Source organism: Oncorhynchus mykiss, chromosome 16 (assembly GCF_013265735.2).
Source record: "Oncorhynchus mykiss isolate Arlee chromosome 16, USDA_OmykA_1.1, whole genome shotgun sequence".
NCBI classification, from domain to species: Eukaryota; Metazoa; Chordata; class Actinopteri; order Salmoniformes; family Salmonidae; genus Oncorhynchus; species Oncorhynchus mykiss.
This window is the reverse complement of record NC_048580.1, coordinates 17,445,423-17,468,885: the sequence shown is the minus strand read 5'-3', so window position 1 is coordinate 17,468,885 and position 23,463 is coordinate 17,445,423. Positions and strand designations below refer to the sequence as shown.

The window sequence follows — 23,463 nt, the reverse complement described above, 5'->3', positions numbered from 1 at the left end:
CCATTCCATTTGCTCCGTTCCAGACGTTATGAGCCGTCCTCCTCTCAGCAGCCACCACTGGTTTCTGTTGACAAGTCTCTCTCTTCCAGCATTCCGATCCATCTTCAGAGTATCTGATTCCCTAATACAGCAAAAGGAATGAGTCCACTGGGCACACTGGTTGAAACAACGTTGTTTCCACGTCACTTCAATGTGAACCGACGTGGAATAAATATTGAATGGACATCCGTGGCAAGTCGGAGGCTTCACATTCATACATCCAGTGAAATATCGGTCTCATTGTTCTATCTGTGGTACCACTAGCAAATAGCTGAATGACACTCGATTATTGATGAGATTCCGGATACAGCCAGCCTGGATTTACACTGAGCCGCAAAGATCCATAAACTGCTACATCCAACACATAATCCTTCCACTTTACTCCTGCTACTCACTGACCTCCGCTCTCCCTCCTGGACTCTTTCCCCGCCTGTTTCTTCGGCAGGGGCCCTGGATATGTGGCCCCCTGGGGACTGTTACAGCTGGGCTGCAGTAATTGCAGAGTGCAAGCAGCCACAGTGAGAGCGGGGAGTCTCTGCAGAATCAAAATCGGGCCAATTGACTTGAGTCTTTTCAATAGTCCTGGTGGACACATGCTGTTTGAGAGGCTCCATCACCGGGTGTGTGCTGCTTCAATGTTGTTAAACCTAAAAGAGCATTTAGATCAAATCAGGGCTGCTGTCTCGCTGTGTGAAAAGGCTTCACAACTTATTTTGAACCTTTATTTAACTAGGCAAGTCAGTTAAGAACAAATTATTATTTACAATGACAGCCTACCCCGGCCAAACCATCCCCTAACCCGGACGATGCTGGGACAATTGTGCGCCACCCTATAGGACTCCAGATCACAGCCAGTTGTGATACAGCCCGGAATCGACCCCGGGTCTGTAGTGACGCCTCTAGCACAGCGATGAAGTGCCTTAAACCGCTGCGCCACTCAGGATCCCAGGGAGGGAGGGAGAGAGAGATGTGGAGGCTTTTTTTTGTTTCAACAAGGCTCCATCTAAGTTTGTCTCCATCTAATGGTCAGGTGATACAATGTCATTCAGGAAGTAGAATCCTGTAGTTAGGCTGTGTTTAGACTGGCAGCCCAATACTGATCTTTTTTTTCTTTTCACTAATTAGTCTTTGACCAATCAGATCAGCTCTGAATAGATCTGATGTGATTGGTCAAAAGACAAACACAGACCAATTAGTGAAAGAGAGATCAGAATTGAAGAGAGGAAGTCACATTGGGCCAGTGTCACCTCACCAACGTGGCAAGCTGTGCTGGTTCGTCATAGTGCCAACACTGGATTGACAGGTTTATCACAAAGAACTCCCCAGTAGAAATGTGTATCACAGCTGTTGCACTGGAGAAACACAGCAGTGTGTTCATTGTTGTCCAAAGTTCATTTAGCTGAAGCGTGGAACAGACTGAGCCAGTAAAATAATGCACTAGGGTAGTGTGCTATATTGCTCCTGTCTAACGTGTCAGCGATACAGGGCTGACAACTATGACTACTTTATTGCCAAGCTAGAAGGGTTTTAGAGTGAGGAATGTAGTCTATTTTCCAGGGCTAAAAACACCAAAGCCCGATCATAAAATATTCCAAAGTAGCTCTCAAGTAAGCACTTCTTAGGGCCTTTGAAAATGCGTATTCGGTTTGATCAGCATTTTCATTTGGCCATTTGTTTTTTGCTTGGTTTGATCCAGTCTCGGCCCAGGTCATATCACGTGAATGGTCGTGGTGTTGTCTCTGCTGCGTATACTCTAGTGCAGGGGTATTCAACTCTAACCCTACGAGGTCCGGAGTCTGCTGATTCTCTGTTCTACCTGATAATTAATTGCACCCACCTGGTGTCCCAGGTCTAAAAATCGATCCCTGGTTAGAGGGGAATAGTAAAAGCAGTGGAACTGGCTTCAAGGTCCAGAGTTGAATTTGAGGCCTCGAGTGATTTGGAGCTATTGTGTTCTCTGTTTTCCTAAATGCATTCTTCTCTGCTGTGGTAATCAAGGGGCCATGAAGGCAAAGGATGGGATAGCTTACAGCAGCATATGATGGAAAATGCTCCAGTAATAGGGTATTGTCATGCAAGCCACACCAAAATGAGTCGTTCTCATGCATGGATCTACTTGGATCCGCTCTACCAGGAAAACATGGAATTATGAGTTATTATAGTATTTTGCAATGGCGGCCATAAAATACAGTATATTTTCTCATGTTTACAAGGTAATTGATTTGACCGAAATCACAGAGAAAAGAGCAAAGACACGAAATGGAGAATATCTAAAGATGAACTATATCAAGATAAACAACTGGGGTTTCTTTGTGGAGAAAAGAAAAATACTGTTTATCATTATACAGCAACCTATAAAAATCAGCCATGAACCAAAACAAGGTTAACATCTTAGCCATTTATTGTTTAACACAAGAAAGAGTCGACTTTTCAAGGTAAGAAAAAATAACATTACAATTTAAAACCAAGTGCACTTCAACAAACAGCATCATCTCCGTCTGCAAGGGAGCCGTCCTTCCATACTGTGTGAAGTAAGTACACAGAACTAAAATATAGAATCAATCTCTATCTTCAGTGTAAGGCTTTTGGGTAGGATTCTGTGTCATTAATGTCATGATGCATTTCCTGTGATGCGTATCCTGTTCCATCTCCAGGCAGTGCCACCTACTGTTAGTATGAAAAGGGACAGATCGGAATGAACCCAACACAAAACAACCAAATATTGTTGATAGTGGAAATCCTCAGTGACATTAATAAAACATGAACGCAACATTGTGAGAACGTGCGAGGATAACTGGGCTGTGGAAGCCAGGCAGTGTGGGGTAATTTGTGCTAAATCTCCTGCTACTCTTTAACGCCTGTAGGGAACGTAATGGAGGGGGCCACAATGGCAACGGAGTAGGAAAAAATATATCAGTGACCTTTAACCTTAAGATATCAATCACCTTTATGTCTATCTGAAGGTAAATCAGATGGGGTGGGAAAGATGGAAGACATTTCAGTGAAAGTGAAGAGAGACTTGGGGAAGGCGGCGTCGGCATATTAACTGTTGAGTGTTTATAACAATAATAAAAAGAGCAGCATTTATTAGTACAGCAAAATAATCAAAGTATGAGACAAGAAACTACCCACTGGGCAAATTACTGGTTGAATAAATTTGTGATGACGTGGAAAACTGATTGGATTTGAAAAAATCAAAATAAACCTAAGGGAATTTCATTTGGTTTCCACTCGACTTTTAACCTAAATCCAATGACATGGTGACATTTGTTGTTGAATTCACGTTCGTTGACAACTCAACCAAATGCAAATCAAAACTAGACGTTGAACTGACGTCTGTGCCCAGTGGGTAACACCACACACACACACGGTGATCATTGAAATGCACATTAACAATAAAACCATACCCATTATTTCATTTTCTCTTTACAAACAGCATACTTGAACACACAAAGATACTACATTACTATAGGGCTGATTAAATACCTTTCGTTATGGTAAAATGCAGTGACTCACAATGGCCAGAGTGCAGTTACTGTAACACACTTCCAAACTTATTAGCACCAGTGATAAAGATGAGCAAAAAGAAAGATATCAAATACTGATATATATTGTATGCTCAAAACATCAGGGAAATTATATTATACTAACAATTGGTCAGAGAAAGAGATTTTGTTTATTAACAAGTAATCTAAAAGATATATGTCAAAATGATTGGCACCCCTGTTTTCAGTACTCCAGCACCCTCCCCTTGCGAGGATTACAACACAAAACATGTTAGAAAAAAGCTTCATGACATTGGAGAACACATGTTGGGAGGGATCTGAGACCATTCAGACATTCATACAGAGTCTTTCCAGATCCTTGATATCCTTCCCCTGCTCTTATGGACGGCCCTCCTCAATTCAAACCACAGGTTTTCAATGGGGTTCAAGTCTGGAGACAGATGGCCATTGCAAAATGTTGATATTGTGGTCAATTAACTATTTTGATGTGTGCTTGGGGTTATTGTCTTGCTGGAAGATCCACAGCCTTCTGGTAGAAGCAACAATATTGTGGGCTAAAATGTCCTGGTAATGGGTAAGGTTCATGATGACCCAGGACCAGTGGAAGCAAAATAGCCCCATAACATCAACGATCCACCACCATATTTTACACTAGGTACAGTATGAGCTTGCTAAACGGAATTGTCAAGTAGATTAAAACCGGTGCTATGGTCAGATGCCTCTTTTTTAAATACTTTTTTTGTATTATTTTTGTTAAAAATCTCTTACTCTTACTTACTCAGATCATACAATCATTTCAAAATGTTTGAGCATCTTTATCAAGGGTGCCAATAATTTGAGGTGACTGGAAATATCCCTCATATAGATGAGGAATATCACATTTCCCATTCCTGACATTACAACACATAGCAAAACCATAAGCACAGAGATGTTGTAACATTAACACATTGACAATTCAATAGTATATTATATTCAAGAGTGAATATCCAGTACATCAGGGTTAGGCAACCCTGTTCTTGGAGGGCCGCAGGTACTGCAGGATTTTGTTCCAACAAGGCAACAAGGCACCACACCTGGCCAACAGGCCTAATTGATCAGTTCAGTGATTACCTAAATTCAACACACCTGGTCTTCCAGGGTTGCAGGGTTGCCTCCCCCTGCAGTACATCAATGACATATCATTCAAAAATAGACAAGAAAAATTGTCCCACTTCAGTCCATGTTTTACAATAACCTCAACTGTATAATAGACACAGCAGAAACCAGGAGTAACGATAATTGGCAAATAAAGTGTCAGCTTAACGGCATTACCATTATTTAATAAATTGTGCAAAAACATTTGAAACAGCAGGGGACACTGTTTTCCCTATCCTTCAACACATTAACAAAAGGGTGTGTTTGATGCTGATCTATGGATCTGGTTCAATGTATTTTACAACCCCTTATGCATGTTATAAAGTTAACCCTTTAACCTAATTTGTGGTAAAGCAAATACTAAAAAAAGGACTATCGCTAGGCTGTAGGCAGTTAAAATGCTGAAACAAATAAATAATAACCCTCATCTTAGAACAATACACCAAAATTCTCCAAATGGGTTAAATAGCTGAACCTTTCATTTGTAATCAATAAGGTTTGAATGACCCCCTCCCAATTAAAAAAAAAAAAAATGTCTCCAACAGTGTCTTGTTGTCTATTGTTGGTCAGTAGGAAAACAGCCTCATGGTATATTGGCCTGATAGAACGACAGAGAAAACAAAGCCAGTCATAAACAGCTACTATAGGCTGCTTGGCACAGGAAATCTATGAAATACGTTTGTGTTGACGGCATAAAAAGGTTCTCAGTAACTACAGTGGGTTAGGTTGGTCTCCAGATCATACAGGAATGTTATAGAGATCCTTCCGGAATATCGTTTTGTTTTTAAAATGGATTAATTAGGGGGGGGAAAAAAATGCAATTTTGTGCAGTTTTCATGATGGTGCTTATAAATAGTAGTGTGACAGAGGAGGCTGGTGCTATAGGAGGACGGGCTCATTGGAATGGCTGGAATGGAATCCATGGATCTCCATATGTTTGATACCATTCCATTCCAGCCATTACAATGAGCCCGTGCTCATAGTGCTCCTCCCACCAGCCTCCTCGTTGACTTCGCCAATGATAAGTTAAGTTGGGTTCAGAGCATAGAGCATCCGAGTCAGAGAGAACATCCCATCAGTCATCAGCATGAGTCACAGAATCAATAGATTCAAATAAAAATAGATCTACAATCCCTCCATTGATCTCCATGTATATCCCCAACAGAACGCAGAGGGAAAAGCATGAAGGCATCTTTAAATACAGATATTGGAATATAGGAGGAATGTAGAAGAGTTAGTAGAGGACTGAGTGATCTAATGTTGACATAAGAACTACAGTATAAGTGCTACAGTGATATACACATGTACTAACGATACTTACACATTATAGACACATTGCTCTACATTCATATATGTCAATGCTTAAATATGTATATACATGTATAATATTTCTATGTATATAGATGTATAAAATGAGGAATAGATGATGCCGTATGACATAACGTAACCTCGTTTTCAGAGTTCATTTTCTCAGACAGAGAGATAACTATTTCCACTTCTATTCATTCCACCCATGGATGCACCAATAAGCCCGTAGGCCTCTATGCTGAGCGACTGAGCTCTATCGGATTTGACACATGGGAAGAACCGGGTGAACTAACCGTGGCTATGCTAGACCCCTCTTTAGTACATCGTTTCCAAAATGGAGTGATGATGGTTCGTTAGGACTCGCTGTCCCTGTTAGTGGGGCTGGATCCAGTGACTGTCTCACACTTGACCATGAAGTTAAGTCAAAGACAACTCCGGATGCAACAGGGACATTTGAGGGGTACCCCCCCCCCCCCCCCCCAGGGGGCTTACCTGGAGCCTTTGGGCTTGCCATTGATTCTAATGTCATTTAAAGACAGAAATAGTTTCAGAAAGCTGTAGAGCCTTCCACAATTCATTTCAATTCATGTGCAACTGCATGTGCAACACCGGTTATAATAATTTCTGAGACGTTTCTCTCTTGGTTGTGATCATATATTATAAACTGGGTGGTTTGATCCCTGAATGCTGATTGGCTGAAATACGTGGTATATTAGACTGTATACCACATTTATTTTGACTGATCTAATTACGTTTGTAACCAGTTTATAATAGCAATAAAGCACCTAGGGGGTTTGCGGTATATGGCTAATATACCACGGCTAAGGGCTTTATCCAGGCACTCTGGGTTGCGTTGTGCAAAAGAACATCCCGTAGCCGTGGTATATTGGCCATATACCACACCCCCTCGTGCCTTATTGCTTAAATATATACTTCAATAGGATGGCAGGGCATTGAGACATACAGTATACTGCAATGTACTAATACAGAAAAACAGAAAAGCCTTGGGAGTTCACCTCCAAATTGGCATAACATTAGTATGCACATATTGGTTCAAGGCAGTTGACATATAACGGACAATTCTGGCATTGATTGACAGTGGAGCTGTATATCTATGGGATGGACACAACGACGGATGTGCACTTTGGAATTGGCAGTGGGTACCTGTCTGGCATGGTAAGTGCGTTTTCCTTTGTAAATTGGTTCCATCCCTGTAAATGCACACAAAGAAAGTGTGCTGCTGCTTGCTTCTACATAGACATGATGTGTGTGTTGCTGCTTGCTTCTACATAGACATGATGTGTGTGTTGCTGCTTGCTTCTACTTAGACATGATGTGTGTGTGTGTGTGTGTGTGTGTGTGTGTGTGTGTGTGTTGCTTGCTTCTACTTAGACATGATGGGTGTGTGTGTTTGTGACATCTTGGGGACATCTTGGGGAGCCAGTCTCTATGGAATGTTTGTTTTTTTATACACCAAATTAGCCCACCCAACACTACCCATGACACTTCCTTGTGTGATGTCAGGGTGCTTCATTGTCACACCCAATCAGGAATAGTCTAAATGTCCCAAAACATTCCAGACTGGTCAGAGATCATTTTGTTGGTGTCATGACATCATTGTAGTCCGACAGTCCCGGCAGTGGGATTTTGTTTAATGATTGTGCTATAATATATTATTTGTACTCATCCGACTCTCTTCCGACCTCAGAGCTCCAAGTGGAACACGGAGAGCAATGTTCAGTGTTTTAAACACATGGTCTAAGGAATGCTTCATTGGTCAAGTCAAAACTTCACACACAACTTTGGGGTTGTGTGTGCCAGCGGTGGGACGTATGCTTATGGAATCTACAGAGAGAAGATGGGTGACAGAGTAAACTGGAAAGCACTGAACCATGGTTAGATGGATGCCTGCATGCCCCAGGTATCCTCTTTTCCACCCCCCCACCCCTCTGCCTAACATTCTTCCCCCACTATCGGAACAGGTTGGGGTTTAGACAAAATGTACCCAAGGAGACCAGCAGAGCGAGAGACAGAGAGCGAGAGACAGAGTGAAGGTGAGAAAGAGTACGGAAGCATGACAGATAGGAGAGTTTGTGTGAGAGAGAGTTATTGTGTGACTGTCATCATGTATGTACAGTGCATGCATGTTACATGTATGTGCATGTGTGTGAGACATTTGGGAGGTCAGGGTGGATTGAGTCAGGTTGTCTCCTATGGAAGGCAGAATAGGAGGGTTTTGGGTCTCTCTCGCTCTCTTACTTTGTCTTTAACCTGGCAGCCACGACTGGCATCACCCCATTCAACTTGCCCTCTTTTGCCAGCTTCTCGTTGAGTTGGCACAGCTGGCGCAGAAAGCCGTCATTGGGGCCGATCTCTCTCTTCAGCCTCACCGTGGCAACCGCCACCCGGGCGTCCAGGTTGTGGCGCAGCATGAGGTAAGCGATGACAATGGTGGGCGAGCGGCTGTAGCCCTCTCGGCAGTGGACGTACACCTTCCCTGATGGACACAGACAGACACTCAGGGCTACATCCCAATTCTCCTCAATGGCCCCCTTGACTCAACTCCTTCATGAACACTAATAGTTGAGAGGACTGGATAGTGTTCCACTATACTGCTTAAACCATTCAAATGCTTTCAGATCAGTGGTCTTGAAGGAATGGACACAATGGATATGTAAACTACGCATGCATTTGTGTGTGCATAAATACACTCAACATCCCACTCCTCAACTCATGTATTTATTATCGACCTCCCTACTCCCCAGGAGGAATACGGTGCCAACTTCACTGAGAAGCCAATCTGCTCGTGCTCAATTCCGATATGCCGACTCTGCAGTGTTTGAAACCTGACACCGCGCCCAGCGTCTCGGGGCTCTTGCCATTTAAGTGACCTCTGTCCAATCCCCAATCACCCTGCCTCCCGCCAATCAATCCAGGGCTGACTGTAGACACTCAGAACGTACACACGGAATCAGCTGTTCATCGCTTCACACACACACACACACACACACAAGCTCCGTCCCTGACCTTTCCACAGCTCGGCAGGGGGTCACAAAATGTCACTGATCAAGGTTACAGCAAGACACTATATCCACCCGAGTGAGCTGGTGTTCCGGCTTGTTGGAAAGATAAGTGTCCTCCTCCTCTCCTACTGTAGCCACTGTGATTGACTGGGGTGTAGACGCTGCTGCTGCCAAATTGCTCGGGAATTAAGACGCTTTATAATTGTTCCGCTGTGTCAAAGATTACATTAAATCAATGCCATAAAACACAGGGTTCAGGGCTCCAATTAAATAGGCCCCGAGGGTATGTCAACACCCCAGTAATGTTTTGGGAGAGAGTAGCCAGAGTTGTAGTCAGAGATGGATGGCTGTTCTTGTTCTTTCGGTCTACAGAGGCTGGTATGAGTTAGAGGGGTTTGGTTGAAGTGAATGGCACTCCCTTTATCTTTTGTTGTTCGGCTTCCCTGCTAGATTTCCCTTTGTTTCGTCTTGGTTGGTGCTCTGTTACAAATCTCCGACACATATTTTAAATAGTACTGTCAAACGCATTCAATGTGCTGTTCAATGCAAGGTTTCAAACAGTGTCATGGTAATTTATCACATCAAAATGGCCCTCTTGAAGTGACATCTTCTAAGCATATTTTACTGGAACACAGCGCAAAGGAAAAATGATGTGTGCCAAACCGGTGTCTGTGCTTGCTCTCTCTGGAAAAATGTGGAGTGTCTGGTTTGGTCCAATAGATCCATCTATGATCACCACAAATGTTCTCACCACATTTAGCTAATCGAAACATCCGATGATATAGCAACGTGCAATAGGACTAGCCTGAGAAACCGTTTACAGCAATACCGCTTACCGGTGACAGAGAATGCATCATTAAACATGTTATACCCTGAAGGACCGTTTCTGTTACTCCTCTTCTCATAACAGACTTGGGGCAACAAGAGGTGGTCTACAGTTTTAACCAGGGGAACAAATATTTTGAAATTAGAAAAAATAAATAAACTGAGGGGAAACACCATACTGCTCTTTGACCAATAAGGGGCGATTGGAGCTCTATTTTACAGTACAGAAATAAATCAGGTATTTGGCTTCTAAATTACATGGTGAAATGGTAAATACACAATAAAGTATACAAAGTAAATACCTGTAGAAACAGTACCTTAAAATAAAGCTCCCCCAATTATTTACATCAGACAACCTACTGTAGAAGAGAGACAGAGACCGTATGGAGACCAATGCTAAAGGCATATCAATTCACCTCAGTCAACCATGTCCTGAAGTCAATTGAACTGGGCCTCTTCAATGTACATCACTATGGAATGCCAAACAGATTGTCACTTAGTCGAACAAACAGCTCAGTAACAACAGGCGGTAATGGCTGGAACGGAACATGGTTTCCATGTGTTTGATACCCTTCCATTCACTCCATTCCATCATTTACTATGAGCCGTCCTCCCCTCGCCAGCCTCCTGTGGTAAAAGAGAACCCAGAGTAATCAGTCTCACCTTTGCCATTGTTGTGTGCCAGAGCCTTCTCGATGAAGTCTGCCCCCTCCTCAAAAAATGTACTGAGGTTGAACTGAGGCTTGTCGTTGGCCTGGATGCCGTGGTAGGTGATGCCCGAGCCAGCATAGAACTCTGCGTTGGTGTTGACGTGCATGAAGGAGTTGCCCTCCGCCGCGTTCAGGATGTGGGTCACGCCCAGCTTCTGCAGACGCATCAGATTCTGGCCCACAAACCTGGGGAGGTAGACCATAGAAATAGATATTTCTATGAGGTAGACATCAGACATTGATTACGAATGGGCCACATCTGAGAACAGTGGCTTCCAGAGTCACTATTATCAGCTTTGTAGAGTAGCTACTCAAGACAAGTTAGAGGAAATAAGCAATGGCTGTCAAACTAAACATCACAGTGTACAAGGTTCCACAAAAAACAAGTTTTAGCAGCTGACCGTTTTAAAACTACAGTCCAAAGTTGTCCCAAACCTGCTATTCAAGCCATTGTCCTAACACCATCTCAACGCCTCTCCAGCTCGTCACCCTAAATGTTCGGAGTTGCCACAGCACTCTTAGCTCATTGTTGCGAAAATTGTGTTGAATGGGTTTTACTGCATGTCGATTTTCGCACCCAACACAGGCCACCCCATCTAGCCCGGTCTCAGACCTAGCTGTCGACGTGGCCTTGCTCTGCCATGGCTGGTTGGAGCATGAACGGAATAAATGGTGGAGCCGCTTTTAGACAGTGGAGATGTCTGCCTATGTTAGTGCCCCCCCAGGGGACAGGGGAATGTCCGGAGCAATGGAGACATGCCAAGGAAAAGGAGATCTTGGGTGCTGCCCAGGGGAAGACAGAAAGCCATGGGCATCCTGAGCACTGACCGAAATAGGGCTACGAAACCCAGGGAGGTGGAAAGATAAGAAAGAGAAAGAAAAAATAAAATAAATGAAAAAAGGTCAAAGAAGAAGAGAGAAAAAAGAAGATAAAAAAGAAAAAGAAAAAATTAAAAGAAAATAAAAAATAAATAAAAGATGAAAAGATAAATAAAAAGAGAAAGAAAGAAAGGAAAGAAAATAAAAACTATATGGGGAGAGGAAAGAGTGCAGAGGGGGAGAGGAGAGAGAAAGAGAGATACAGATAGGGCCAGAGAGACAGAATGAAGGATAGAGGGGTCGTGTCCAAAATGCCAGGATGTCATACTCATTTTGGCTTTTCATCGAGTAGAATTCACAGCACACTACTAAGGAAGATAATCGTCTTTTTACACTCCAGTGTGTTTGACAACAGCTGATAATCAGAATAGGGGACGTGCTCTACAAAAATAAATTGTGGGGAATTGCGCATTAGATGACGTCTTCTCAGCATGTTTGAGTAGCATGTTTGTTGCTTACTGCATACGTTTTTACTAAACAGTACATTCTAAATAGAATGTGGTATGATTAGTACACAGCATGTCATTTTAGTAAGTAGTAGGAAAGACAGATTTCAGACAAGGCCAGGAAGAGGAGAGGCTAGAGCGCTCCAGCTCCACTCCAGTGACTGCATCTCCATCTACTCAACTTCCAGACAACTATACATCTCTTTCTGCTCTCCTCCATCTCTGCTCCCTTCCTTCTCCAGTTGTATTCATGCGTTTCCCTATTGCACTATTGCAGTTTAGTTTCAACTCATGGCCACTATGGGGCACAGATTTATCACATGATCAAGGGTACAAATTCAACCCTGACAGAAAATACCCCCCCCCCCCAAAAAAAAAAAATATTGGGTAGGACAGGATGGTAGCTATGACCTGAAACCATTATCTCTCCAGTTGCCAGTTCAGACACACTACCTGGTATTTAAACTAGCCACCTTCCAGATACTCCTATCACTGGGTATATACAGTGCCTTCAGAAAGTATTCTCACCGCTTTACTTTTTCCACACTTTGTTGTGTAAAAGCTGGAATTTAAAATGGAGTGTTTTTGGTCTCTGGTCTACACACACACACACACAATACTCCATAATGTCAAAGTGGAATTATGTTTTATTTAATTTTTTACAAATGAATAAAAATGAAAAGCTGAAATGTCTTGAGTCAATAAGTATTCTAAGCCCTTTGTTATGGCAAACCTAAATAAGTTCAGGAGTAAAAATGTGCTTAACAAGTCACATAATAAGTTGCATGGACTCACTCTGTGTGCCATAATAGTTAACATTATTTGTGAATGATTACTTCATCTCTGTACCCAACACGTACAGATAATTGTAAGGTCCCTTAGTCGAGCAATGAATTTCAAACTACAAAGACCAGAGAGTTTTTGCCAATGCCTTGCAAAGATGAGCACCTATTGGTAGATGGGTAAAAAAAGCAGACATTGAATATCCCTTTTAGCATGGTGTAGTTATTAATGACACTTTGGATGGTGTATCAGTACACCCAGTAACTATACATATACAGGTGTCCTTCATAACTCAGTTGCCGAAGAGGAAGGAAACCGCTCAGGGATTTCACCATGAGGTCAATGATTACTTCAAAACAGTTACAGAGCTTAATAGCTGCGATAGGACAAAACTGAGGATGGATCAACAACATTGTAGTTACTCGACAATACCAGCCTAATTAACAGAGTGAAAATAAGGAAGCTTATACAGAAAATCATAGAGGAAAACCTGGTTCGTTCTGTTTTCCTCTAGACACTGGGAGATTAATTTACCTTCAGTAGGACAATAACCGAAGATAGTGAGAAGATAGGAACATTCACTAAGTGGCCGAGTGACAGTTTTTTGATACATATATATTTTTTATATTGCAGATCGATTGAGGTTTCCCTCAATGTAATTGTCAGCATTATTTCCAATCCCCCATATATTTTTAGGTATATATTAGACACACACACACACACACACACTACCAGTCAAACATTTGGACACACCTACTCCTTCAACGGTTTTTCTTAATTTTTTTTACATTGTAGAACAATAGTGAAGATATAAAAACTATGAAATAACACATATGGAAGTAGTAACCAAAAAAGGGTTATAAAATATATTTGGATTTGTGTATTTGAGATTCTTCAAAGGAGTCCCCCTTTGCTTTGATGACAGCTTTGCACACTCTTGGCATTCTCTGAACCAGCTTCATGAGGTAGTCACCTGGAATGCATTTAAATTAAACAGATGTGCCTTTTTAAAAGTTAATTGGTGGAATTTATTTTCTTCTTAATGCATTTGAGCCAATCAGTTGTGTTGTGACAAAGTAGGGGTGTATTACAGAAGATAGCCCTATTTGGTAAAAGACCAAGTTCATATTAGGATAAGAACAGCTCAGACAATTCTTAAAGACATGAAGGTCAGTCAATCCAAAAAATGTCAAGAACTTTGAATGTTTCTTCAAGTGCAGTCGGAAAAACCATCAAGCGCTATGATGAAACTGGTTCTTATGAGGACCACCACATGAAAGGAAGACCCAGTTACTTCTGCTGCAGAGGATACGTTCATTAGTTACCAGCCTCAGAAATTGAAGCCCAAATAAATGCTTCAGAGTTAAAGTAACAGACATCTCAACATCAATTGTTCAGAGGAGACTGCGTGAATCAGGCCTTGCGTCGAATTGCTGAAAAGAAACCACTACTAAAGAACACCAATAATAAGAAGAACCTTGCTTGGTCCAAGAAATACAAGCAATTGATATTAGACCGGTTGAAATCTGTCCTTATGTCTGATGAGTCCAAATTTGAGATTTTTGGTTCCAACCGGTGTCTTTGTGAGATGCAGAGTAGGTGAACGGAGGACCTCAGCATGTGTGGTTCCCACTGTGAAGCATGGAGGAGGTGTGATGGTGCTTTGCTGGTGACACAGTCTGTGATTTATTTAGAATTCAAGGCACACTTAATCAGCATGGCTACCACAGCATTCTGCAGCGATACACCATCCCACCTGAGTGGCACTTAGTGGGACTATAATTTGTTTTTCAACAGGACAATGACCCAACACACCTCCAGGCTGTGTAAGGACTATTTGACCAAAAAGGAGAGTTTTTTTATTTTACCTTTATTTAACCAGGTAGGCTAGTTAAGAACAAGTTCTCATTTACAACTGCGACCTGGCCAAGATAAAGCAAAGCAGTGCGACACAAATGACAAACATACATGCAGTCAATAATACAATAGAGAAAGTCTATATACAGTGTGTGCAAATGAGGTAGGATAAGGGGGGTGAGGCAATAAATAGGCCATAGTGGCAAAATTATTACAGTATAGCAAATTAAACACGGGGGTGATAGATGTGCAGAAGATGAGTGTGCAAGTAGCAGTACTGGGGTGCAAAGGAGCAAAAATAAATAATATGTTGATGAGGTAGTTGGGTGGGCTATTTACAGATTGGCTACTTACAGGTGCAGTGATCTGTGAGCTGCTCTGAGAGCTGATGCTTAAAGAGTGATGGAGTGCTGCATCAGATGACCTGGCAATCCACAAATCACCCAACCTCAACCCAATTGAGATGGTTTGGGATGAGTTGGACTGCAGGAAAAGCAGCCAACAAGTGCCCAGCATATGTGGGAACTCCTTCAAGACTGTTGGAAAAGCATTCCAGGTGAAGCTGGTTGAGAGAATGCCAAGCGTGTGCAAAGCTGTCATCAAGGCCAGGGGTGGCTATTTGAAGAATCTCAAATATATTTTGATTTGTTTAACACTTTTTTGGTTACTACATGATTCCATATGTGGTATTTCATAGTTTTGATGTCTTCACTATTATTCTACAATGTAGAAAATTGTAAAAATAAAGAAAAACCCTTGAATGAGTAGGTGTGTCCAAACTTTTGACTGGTACTGTATATATATATTTTTTACCAACGTTCACATTTTTCTTACACTTTCACAGAGTATTTTGTGTAGATCGCTGACAAAAAAAAATGACAAATAAACTTTGTAACACAACAAAATGTAGAAAAAGTCAAGGGGTGTGAATACTCTCTGAAGGCACTGTACCTACCTACTTAATTCAATACAGTTTCTGTTAATTGTACTTACTCTGCTCTACAACATCTCACCCCCAAGTGCTCTACAGTTGGATAAGCATATCATCCGGCTCCAGGCAGGGGTGTGGAGAGGCTGAGTGACCCTGGATGGGTCCCCCGAGACAGGGGGTCAACACACCCACGCTGCCTTACGCTGCCGGGCTGACTAATAAAGATCCAGTCTGCCACCATCTTTCTTTATGACTGGGGATGAGGCAGCCCATCTGTCTGCCTGCCTGTAGGCCAAGGCTCCTCCGAGGTGCTGGAGCGATGGCTTCTGTACATGGGGCTCAGCCGCTCAGATCTGCCCACAGAGACCCATAACTCACACACACACCCTCTCGCTCTCCCCCTTGCGCTCTCTCGCTTTTTCTCTCCCCACTGTGTCTATCCATCTCTCTCCCTACTGTGTCTACCCTTTTTTCTTCTCTCTCTCACTCTTCCTGCTGTGAGGCTTTGTCTATCTTGGTGGAGCCATGGAAGATTGCGGTCATATTTCTCCTGTAATGACGATGACTGTGTGAGAGGAAGGTGTGTGTGTGTGTGTGTGTGTCACATTGAGCATGTGTACAGTGCATGTATGCGTTTCAGAGTATGTACATATAAGCTCCTGAGTCTACAGATATAGCCAATATTACTTGAGCATCTATGCGTACGTGCGTCTGAATGTGAGTGTGTACACCAGTGCCTGCCCGCATGTGTGCATACCTGCTTGTGTGTGTGTGTGTGTGTGTGTGTGTGTGTTTACATGTCCTCCACTCATACTCCTCCTCTCTGCAGTCCCAGTCTATCCATTATTAATACAAGCCTTTACAAAGAGCCAAAGTGTGCCATCAACCAGGGGCTGCCCAGCGCTTTTATATTAAAGCCTGAGTGGGCGTCGACGAAAGCATTTTAGCACACCTTACATCATGGCTCCCATCGACATCCGGGTTCCATGGATGGTGCTTTTTTTCCAGAGAGCAACTCACTACTCAAGTTTGTGTTACGAGCCTACTAGACTTTTCAAGCAGGGAGTGTTTTAACATGATAGCTTTAGAAGCTAACAGAGATCTGTTGGCAAATATTACGAGCATTTTGGTGTCAAGGTCCCACATGTACAATGAAACTTAACTCATAATTAAATAATGACAACTATATGTTAAAATAAACAATATCTTCTATAATATATATATATTATGTTTTTTGTGTGAAAATTGATCAATCTGCCCCCTCAGACTTAATGGGCATGACACTGTGTGTGTGTGTCCATTGTTTTAAATTAACAGCAGCCAGCTACTTATCAGCTTGAGCTATGTGGCAACAGTGGTCTAATCATCACACAGATTCTGTTGCAAAATGTTTAGTCTGTTTCCATTGGACAAATTCAGTTTCGTTACATTACGTTTGCCCTGTTTGCTTCCGCTTGGTTCTTAGAAACGGTAAACGGTTTCTGTAATGAATACACCCCTTCTCTGGCTGACCTTCAACATAGAACATGTGAGAAGCCACTGGTTCCTGTGGAACAGACAGTGGTGTGAGTGGTCAGTGTGTCTACCCTAATCAATAGGCAATCCATACATCTTCCTGGTACCTCTGACATAAACCCTTTACTCTACTTTGGACGATGATGCACTTCAAGATATGAAGTCTATTTTAAGCATCAGTTGTTCTCTCACAAATACAATGAATATGGCAGAGAAATATCTTGTCATGAAATTGACTGTAAGCAGAAAGGATATACACATTCTATTTACTGTGCTGTCTCCAATATCTAAGGGTCTTCTTTACGCGTTTCAAAATAAAGGTAAAAAACCCAGATGACATTTAACCACTTAGAACATGACCATTGTGTAAACTTAGTCGAAGACAAGATGTCTTGTCAATGTGTCAGTTGTCTCTTGGCCCGAGAGAGTGGCACAATCAAATTGATTTTGTTGTAACACAGAGATAATGTGCTTGCTTTCTATCCAGCTCACCCTCTTAATGCTCTCTTGGCAATGACTGGAGCCAAGTGATGGATATCATTAGACAAGAGGGAGAGACTTAGGAGTTTCCTGTACACGGGTAAAGGAAAACTATACAATCTATTATTGATTGTCAAATTCTGTATATTAAAGTTGCACTATTCAGAAATTGCTCCTCCATGTCCTGGTTACTAAAACTCAAATAGTTTTCCTAATTTCAGTTTATGTGACAAAATAAGCTGGTATAGTGTAGAGAATCATTGTACCATCTGAACCACTGTGAAATATATTTTACATAACCAAATATATTGTTGTTTCAGCTGTTTGAAGCGGGTGTACATTTTGGTCAGGTCACCCAAAAAGTGACATATTGCCACTAAGACCGAGCTATTTCACGTTACTGTGCATGTCCTCAATGTGGATTTCTTTCACCCAAGTACATGCAAAACACACGCCATGCATGGACTTCATTCATGACATCTTATTCATAGTGTCTCGACTAGGTGTGTGTAGTGTTTGTGTGTTGGACTTTACATATACATTGGGGCTGACACACCTCCTACATGCGCACAGCATAAGGGATTACTAGGAACTGACCTTACTGGAATGGTGGGCTGTAAATTGTGGGGAAGACACGGCACCCTCATTACATAGTACACAGTCAACCAACCACATCGCATTTATAGCTGGGTTGTTCGACGAAATGAGTGCATTTTGCCTGCCTTGGATATTGTAGCCCTTTACACTCGTACCTGTATAAGGGTCGAAAATGGCAGCGTAGTGGATGTACAGTAACATGCTATTCATGATGTCAGAGCTCTGGCTCTGCGCTTCAAAGCGCTGTATGGGTTATGACTGACAGCCATTCTGAATTTGAGCACCGCACGCAACAAGAAGTTACCCCATCCCCCTGAGGGAAATTCTGTACATTAAGAGGACTATGTATTTTTAAAGATGAAACGTTGGGGATTATAATATATACCGCTTTGACGTCATACAAGCAAGCCAAACACAGAGAGTCCAAAATGTGCACTTCACATTTCCAAATCATAAAACTCATGTCATAATGTGTCAACGTTTCTGATCACTATGCTTGATGTAGAGTTACAAGATGACATGTCGTCACACCCTGGGTTGTTCGGAACAGAATGAGCCTGTTCGTTTATTGGGAAGAAAAGTCACCCCGGCATATGCACCTGAATGCACTCATGACTTTCTATACGCACCAAAATTACGATCTGTTTCTCTGATTTGCGTTGTGAAAGCCTAACACTGTAAGATCGTATACAGTGCATTCAGAAAGTATTCAGACCCCTTGACTTTTTCCACATTTTGTTACATCCTCATTCTAAAATGGATTAACTTGTTTTTTTCCCCTCATCAATCTACACACAATACCCCATAATGAGAAATAAACAGGTTCAGCATTGTATCATAAAGGCCTGATTGGTGGAGTGCTGCAGAGATGGTTGTCCTTCTGGAAGGTTCTCCCATCTCCACAGAGGAACACCAGAGCTCTGTCAGAGTGACCATCAGGTTCTTGGTCACCTCCCTGACCAAGGCCCTTATCGCCCAATTGCTAAGTTTGGGCGGGTGGCCAGCTCTAGGAAGAGCCTTGGTTGTTCCAAACTTCTTCTATTTAAGGATGATGGAGGCAACTGTGTTCTTGGGGACCTTCAGTGCTGCAGAAATGTTTTGGTACCCTTTCCTAGATCTGTGCCTTGACACAATCCTGTCTCGGCGCTCCACGGATAACTCCTTCGACCTCATGGCTTGGTTTTTGCTCTGACATGCACATTCAATTGTGGGACAGGTGTATGCCTTTCCAAATCATGTCCAATCAATTGAATTTACAACAGGTGAACTCCAACCAAGACGTAGAAACATCTCAATAATGATCAATGGGAAACCGGATGCACCTGAGCTCAATTTCGAGTCTCATAGCAAAGGGTCTGAATACTTATGTAAATTTAATTTTTCAGTTTTTCCATTTTAGAATAAGGCTGAAAAGAACAAGGGTTCCGAATACTTTATGCACTGTAGTACACTTTGAAAATTCTATATTTTCAATCAGATTTTTATTTTAATAAAGACTTGGTAATGTGCCAAAATTCAGCATTTTGACATGTCCCTCTATGCACCCTCTGACTTCTAAGAAGATTTTAACCCACTTAACCCCAACATTTCTCCAAATGTTTAACATTATTTTAAATATCAAGTTATTTTGTTACTTTGACAAAGTTATTCCTGAAGGTTATTATTTATTTCATGTGATTAGCAATTCATTTTATGGTCAACCCTGTTACATGATGAAAATGTTTATTTTTAAATGTAAAAAAATTCTGTCAAATTAGTCAAATCATAATGTAAAAGCGGGGGGGGGGGGGGGGGCGCTGGTTCTACTCTTTTTGGCAATTTTCTGGGGTTTGTGGTGGAAATCTTAGCGGGTTGAGCTTAACACATCAACCCTGTTACCCATACTGTAGATAGACAGACTAGAATTGTTTTAACAAATGCAATTTTCTTGTTAAGCTTGCATTACATTGCCCCTCCCTGTTGCACACAAGCTTCCTGTCCCAAGAGAAGTGATGGCTGATTATGCATTATTCTGACACTACTCAAAAGACACCTAATGGGTGGTACTACCAGTTAAGGGAATAGCATGAGAGACTGGTCTAGCCCTCCACTCCCCTTTGAGAGAGAGTGTGTGTGTGTGTGTGTGTGTGTGTGTGTGTGTGTGTGTGTGTGTGTGTGTGTGTGTGTGTGTGTGAGTAAAGGTAAGTGAGAGACCGAAGGTGTGTGGAGGGGTGTTATCAATTAAAAGGTGTTTCAATATCGGAAACAATATTGAAATCCCAAGTAGAGCCTTGGGGACCCGTGTGCATACATCAGCATTATTTATACAGGTGGAACTAAACTGATTGAAGAGCGAGTGCATTCGTTAAATAATAATGAAAATGTTTTTGACTCGTCTGCTTCATTCATTTAGGCTGCACAATGTCTAGTTCCCTCATCAATATAGCCTACATTGACACTCACAATCCAACAGTTTGAGAAAATTGTGTGTATGAATTCCATATCCGATTCTTTGTTTCGTACGAACATTTAAACCCAGATTATTTCAGCCCTGCTGTATATGTAAATGTCTAATAGAATGGGGGCGTTGAATGAAACCGCGGGAGATCATCCACAGACTAGATGGTACCGATAATATAATGGAGTCGTTTCAAATAAAATCGGGCGTTTTGTACCGCCCTTCAAATACGAACGTTCGAGAGGGAACATGTGCCTCTAGAATATTCACTTTTTCCTTCATCTACTCAGAGCAATGTGCCTCTAGAATATGCACTATTTCCTTAATCTATTCTGAGCGAGAGAACAACCTCCTTCCATGCTCGTGACAAATATTATGAATGAAGATATTGCATATCAACACCAATCCCCTTCATACTGTTAGTTGTCAAATCCATTTGAATCCCAAAACACTTTTTATTGATGGTAGGTTGCTATAGCATTTGTTTCTGGAATTTTGCAATTTGTTAAATTGGAAAATATTCGTTTACAATAGGGTTTTAATTCATGGGTGTCAACAATGACATTCTATAGCCTGCAAATATTGATATACATTATTCTGACATTTTCTGTGCTCAATATTGCCATGAACGTGTATGTCTGAACAGATAGGGGGATGCGTTGCTAGGGACGATGAAGCAATAGGCTACCTGTCGGTGTCATCTGATAAATATAGTAGGTTACTGTTTGTTTAAAGGGGAAAAAAATAAACTATCGTGCACAGATTCCTCAGAATTTTGGTCAAATAAAAATGACTTACGCGTTACCAACGTATATTCTAGGGAAGACCTCGTTGAAATGCTGTGTTGGTAAACTGTAAAATCCGCTGCTGTTTGACAACAGCTCGTTCAGTTGTTGCACAGTAACCTCGTTATCTGGCACTGTGACTTCAGCCGGAGGTGGTGGTGGTGGTGGTTGTTGCTTTGCCGGGCTCGATTTCTTCATGGTTCCAGGCAGTCTCTCCCCGAACTGGCGAAGAAAAAAGTGTCAGATTGCTGCTAGACTCTGAGTCGTGTCAATTTCAGATTTTGCAGCATTTTATTCTCACTCGAGTCGTGTTGTGTACAAGGAGTCTGAATCGCACGCTCTCTCCGCTTGCAGACACACCCCACTCGCCCACCGGCGGTCAGACACTCCAGACAGGAATTGGTTGACGACAGCGGCACGCGCGCGCAAGGGTGGTAAACGAAGACGCTATAAACAAGGCAGAGAGGGCGCCATTGGAGAGACCACTCAATTACGTTTGTTTTGCTTTTCGAATGGCATCTCTTGTGCTCTTGCTGAAGCTGGGAAGAGGTAACGCCCGAGAAACTACTGGAAAATACTGGTGACCATAATGAATGAAGATGATATTAAAGCATCCCACCACAGCATCACCGTCATTCAGTTACAGTAGATTCATCCACGATGCAGTTTTAAAAAATCATCTTGATTGAGTCAATTAGCTAATTAGGGCTGCTACTGGTGTCTAAGGGATATTTCTGCCTGCATACATTTTGATAAGCCTAGTAACATTTGGTCAGTATTCAGCAGTTATATAGGCCTAATGCAAAAGCTATCTATAGATTATATTGGTTGTTAGTGGAGAGGTCCACTCTATTTCCATTACTTATCCAACAAATAGCAATAACCAACAGGATAATGAACATAGCATGTTCTCTCTAAAACCATATTTGACATCTTTGGAATATAGCCCTTTGTCTACTTTTTTCAAATAATATAATTTTCTTATGATTCCACGGAAAGGTTGCGGTGGATCATTGACTTTGCAGAAGAAGTTTATTAAGACTTAAATAGCACCTTCATAAGCAATGAATAACCCAACAGTCTACACAGTAACACTGTTGCAAAATGCGCAGACCTGCTGCTGTTGTCCTTGTAACTTTTAATGAATCATTGCACCTATAGCCTGTAGTGCATTCACCTATTCAGTCATGATAACCCATGTCCATGCATTTTTACTTAAAGGTCCAATGCAGCCATTTAAAAAAAATATTTTTAACAACTAAATACCTTACTGTGATTGTTTTCAATTAAAATGGTCAAAAACAAACAAAAATAGCTTCTTAGCTGTTCAATCTCACAAGCAAGAATTTTGCTTGGACTGTCTGGGACTGGTCTGAGTGGGGAGGGGAAAACTGGAAATGAGCTGTTATTGGCAGAGAGATTTGGAACTCTATTTCTTATTGGTCTATTAACTAATTTACCACCTGGTGATGTCACCATGGAATGACAAATCTGTCCCACCAAAACAGGCAGTCTTTTCAAACAGCTCTTACACTAAAAGGGCATTATCATAATTTTCACAATTTCAGAGCATAATTCCAACCTCATAGTGTGCAAATATATATGTGGAAATATGTACCCCCCACAAAACACAGGCAAATCTAGTTTGACTGCACTGGGCCTTTAAGTTGGGACATTGGGTCTTATGGGTCTTTAAGTATGACATTAGGTCTTATGACTACAGTATAATGTAATTGGTGCCCTAAAGATTTTGCCAAGTTACACAACCCTGTTGCATCACAGCCAGTCTTGCATGTCTAGGTCTTATAGGCTCGTCAGTCTCCACGAATAGTGACTGAAACTACATTGATCGCACCCGACAGTGAGGTCACACTAGAGCTATAGTTATATAGACATATAGGCCTTTCTTCACACAGCGTGGATAAGCACGCTGCCAATGGATGGGGAAAACAGAATGTGATTGATATTTCCAGATTATGTAAGTGCCAAGATAGATACAAGGAATTGCAAAAATAAAGGAAACACCAACATAAAGTGTCTTAATAGGATGTTGGGCCACCACGAGCCGCCTGAACAGCTTCAATGCGCCTTGTCATAGATTCTACAAGTGTCTGGCACACTATTAGAGGGATGGATGTGTTTTGTTGATGGTGGTGGAAAACGTTGTCTCAGGCGCCGCTACAGAGTCTCCCATAAGTGTTCAGTTGG

The 23,463-nt window shown here is 41.9% G+C and overlaps 1 protein-coding gene across 2 annotated transcripts; it reads right to left on the bottom strand.

Annotated features, from left to right (window-relative positions):
• Nucleotides 1-2,417: 2,417 nt before the first annotated feature.
• dusp3a (dual specificity phosphatase 3a) lies at nt 2,418-21,848 on the bottom strand. Of its 2 annotated transcripts, XM_036946368.1 has the most exons (5): nt 21,557-21,848; nt 21,269-21,477; nt 10,499-10,731; nt 8,247-8,484; nt 2,418-5,277 (listed from the first exon to the last, which is right to left on the bottom strand). In XM_036946368.1, the coding sequence occupies exons 2-5, from the start codon at nt 21,451-21,453 to the stop codon at nt 5,109-5,111; spliced, it is 825 nt and encodes a 274-aa protein (XP_036802263.1). In that variant the 5' UTR covers nt 21,454-21,477; nt 21,557-21,848; the 3' UTR covers nt 2,418-5,108. The 2 variants fall into 2 exon arrangements, with proteins under 2 accessions (XP_036802263.1, XP_021420645.1); XM_021564970.2 differs by having other exon boundaries at nt 5,210-8,484; nt 21,269-21,843.
• Between the last annotated feature and the right edge of the window lie 1,615 nt (nt 21,849-23,463).

What these genes read in the sequence shown, in the direction of transcription:
- dusp3a (XM_036946368.1), bottom strand. Translation starts at nt 21,453, where the DNA reads ATGAAGAAATCGAGCCCGGCAAAGCAACAACCACCACCACCACCACCT. An exon ending in AGAATATACGTTGGTAACGC is followed by an intron (nt 10,732 to 21,268) that starts GTAAGTCATTTT and finishes CTACCTCCCCAG; the next exon opens with GTTTGTGGGCCAGAATCTGA. An exon ending in GCTGCCAGGTTAAAGACAAA is followed by an intron (nt 5,278 to 8,246) that starts GTAAGAGAGCGA and finishes TCGTTCTATCAG; the next exon opens with GCCAATATACCATGAGGCTG.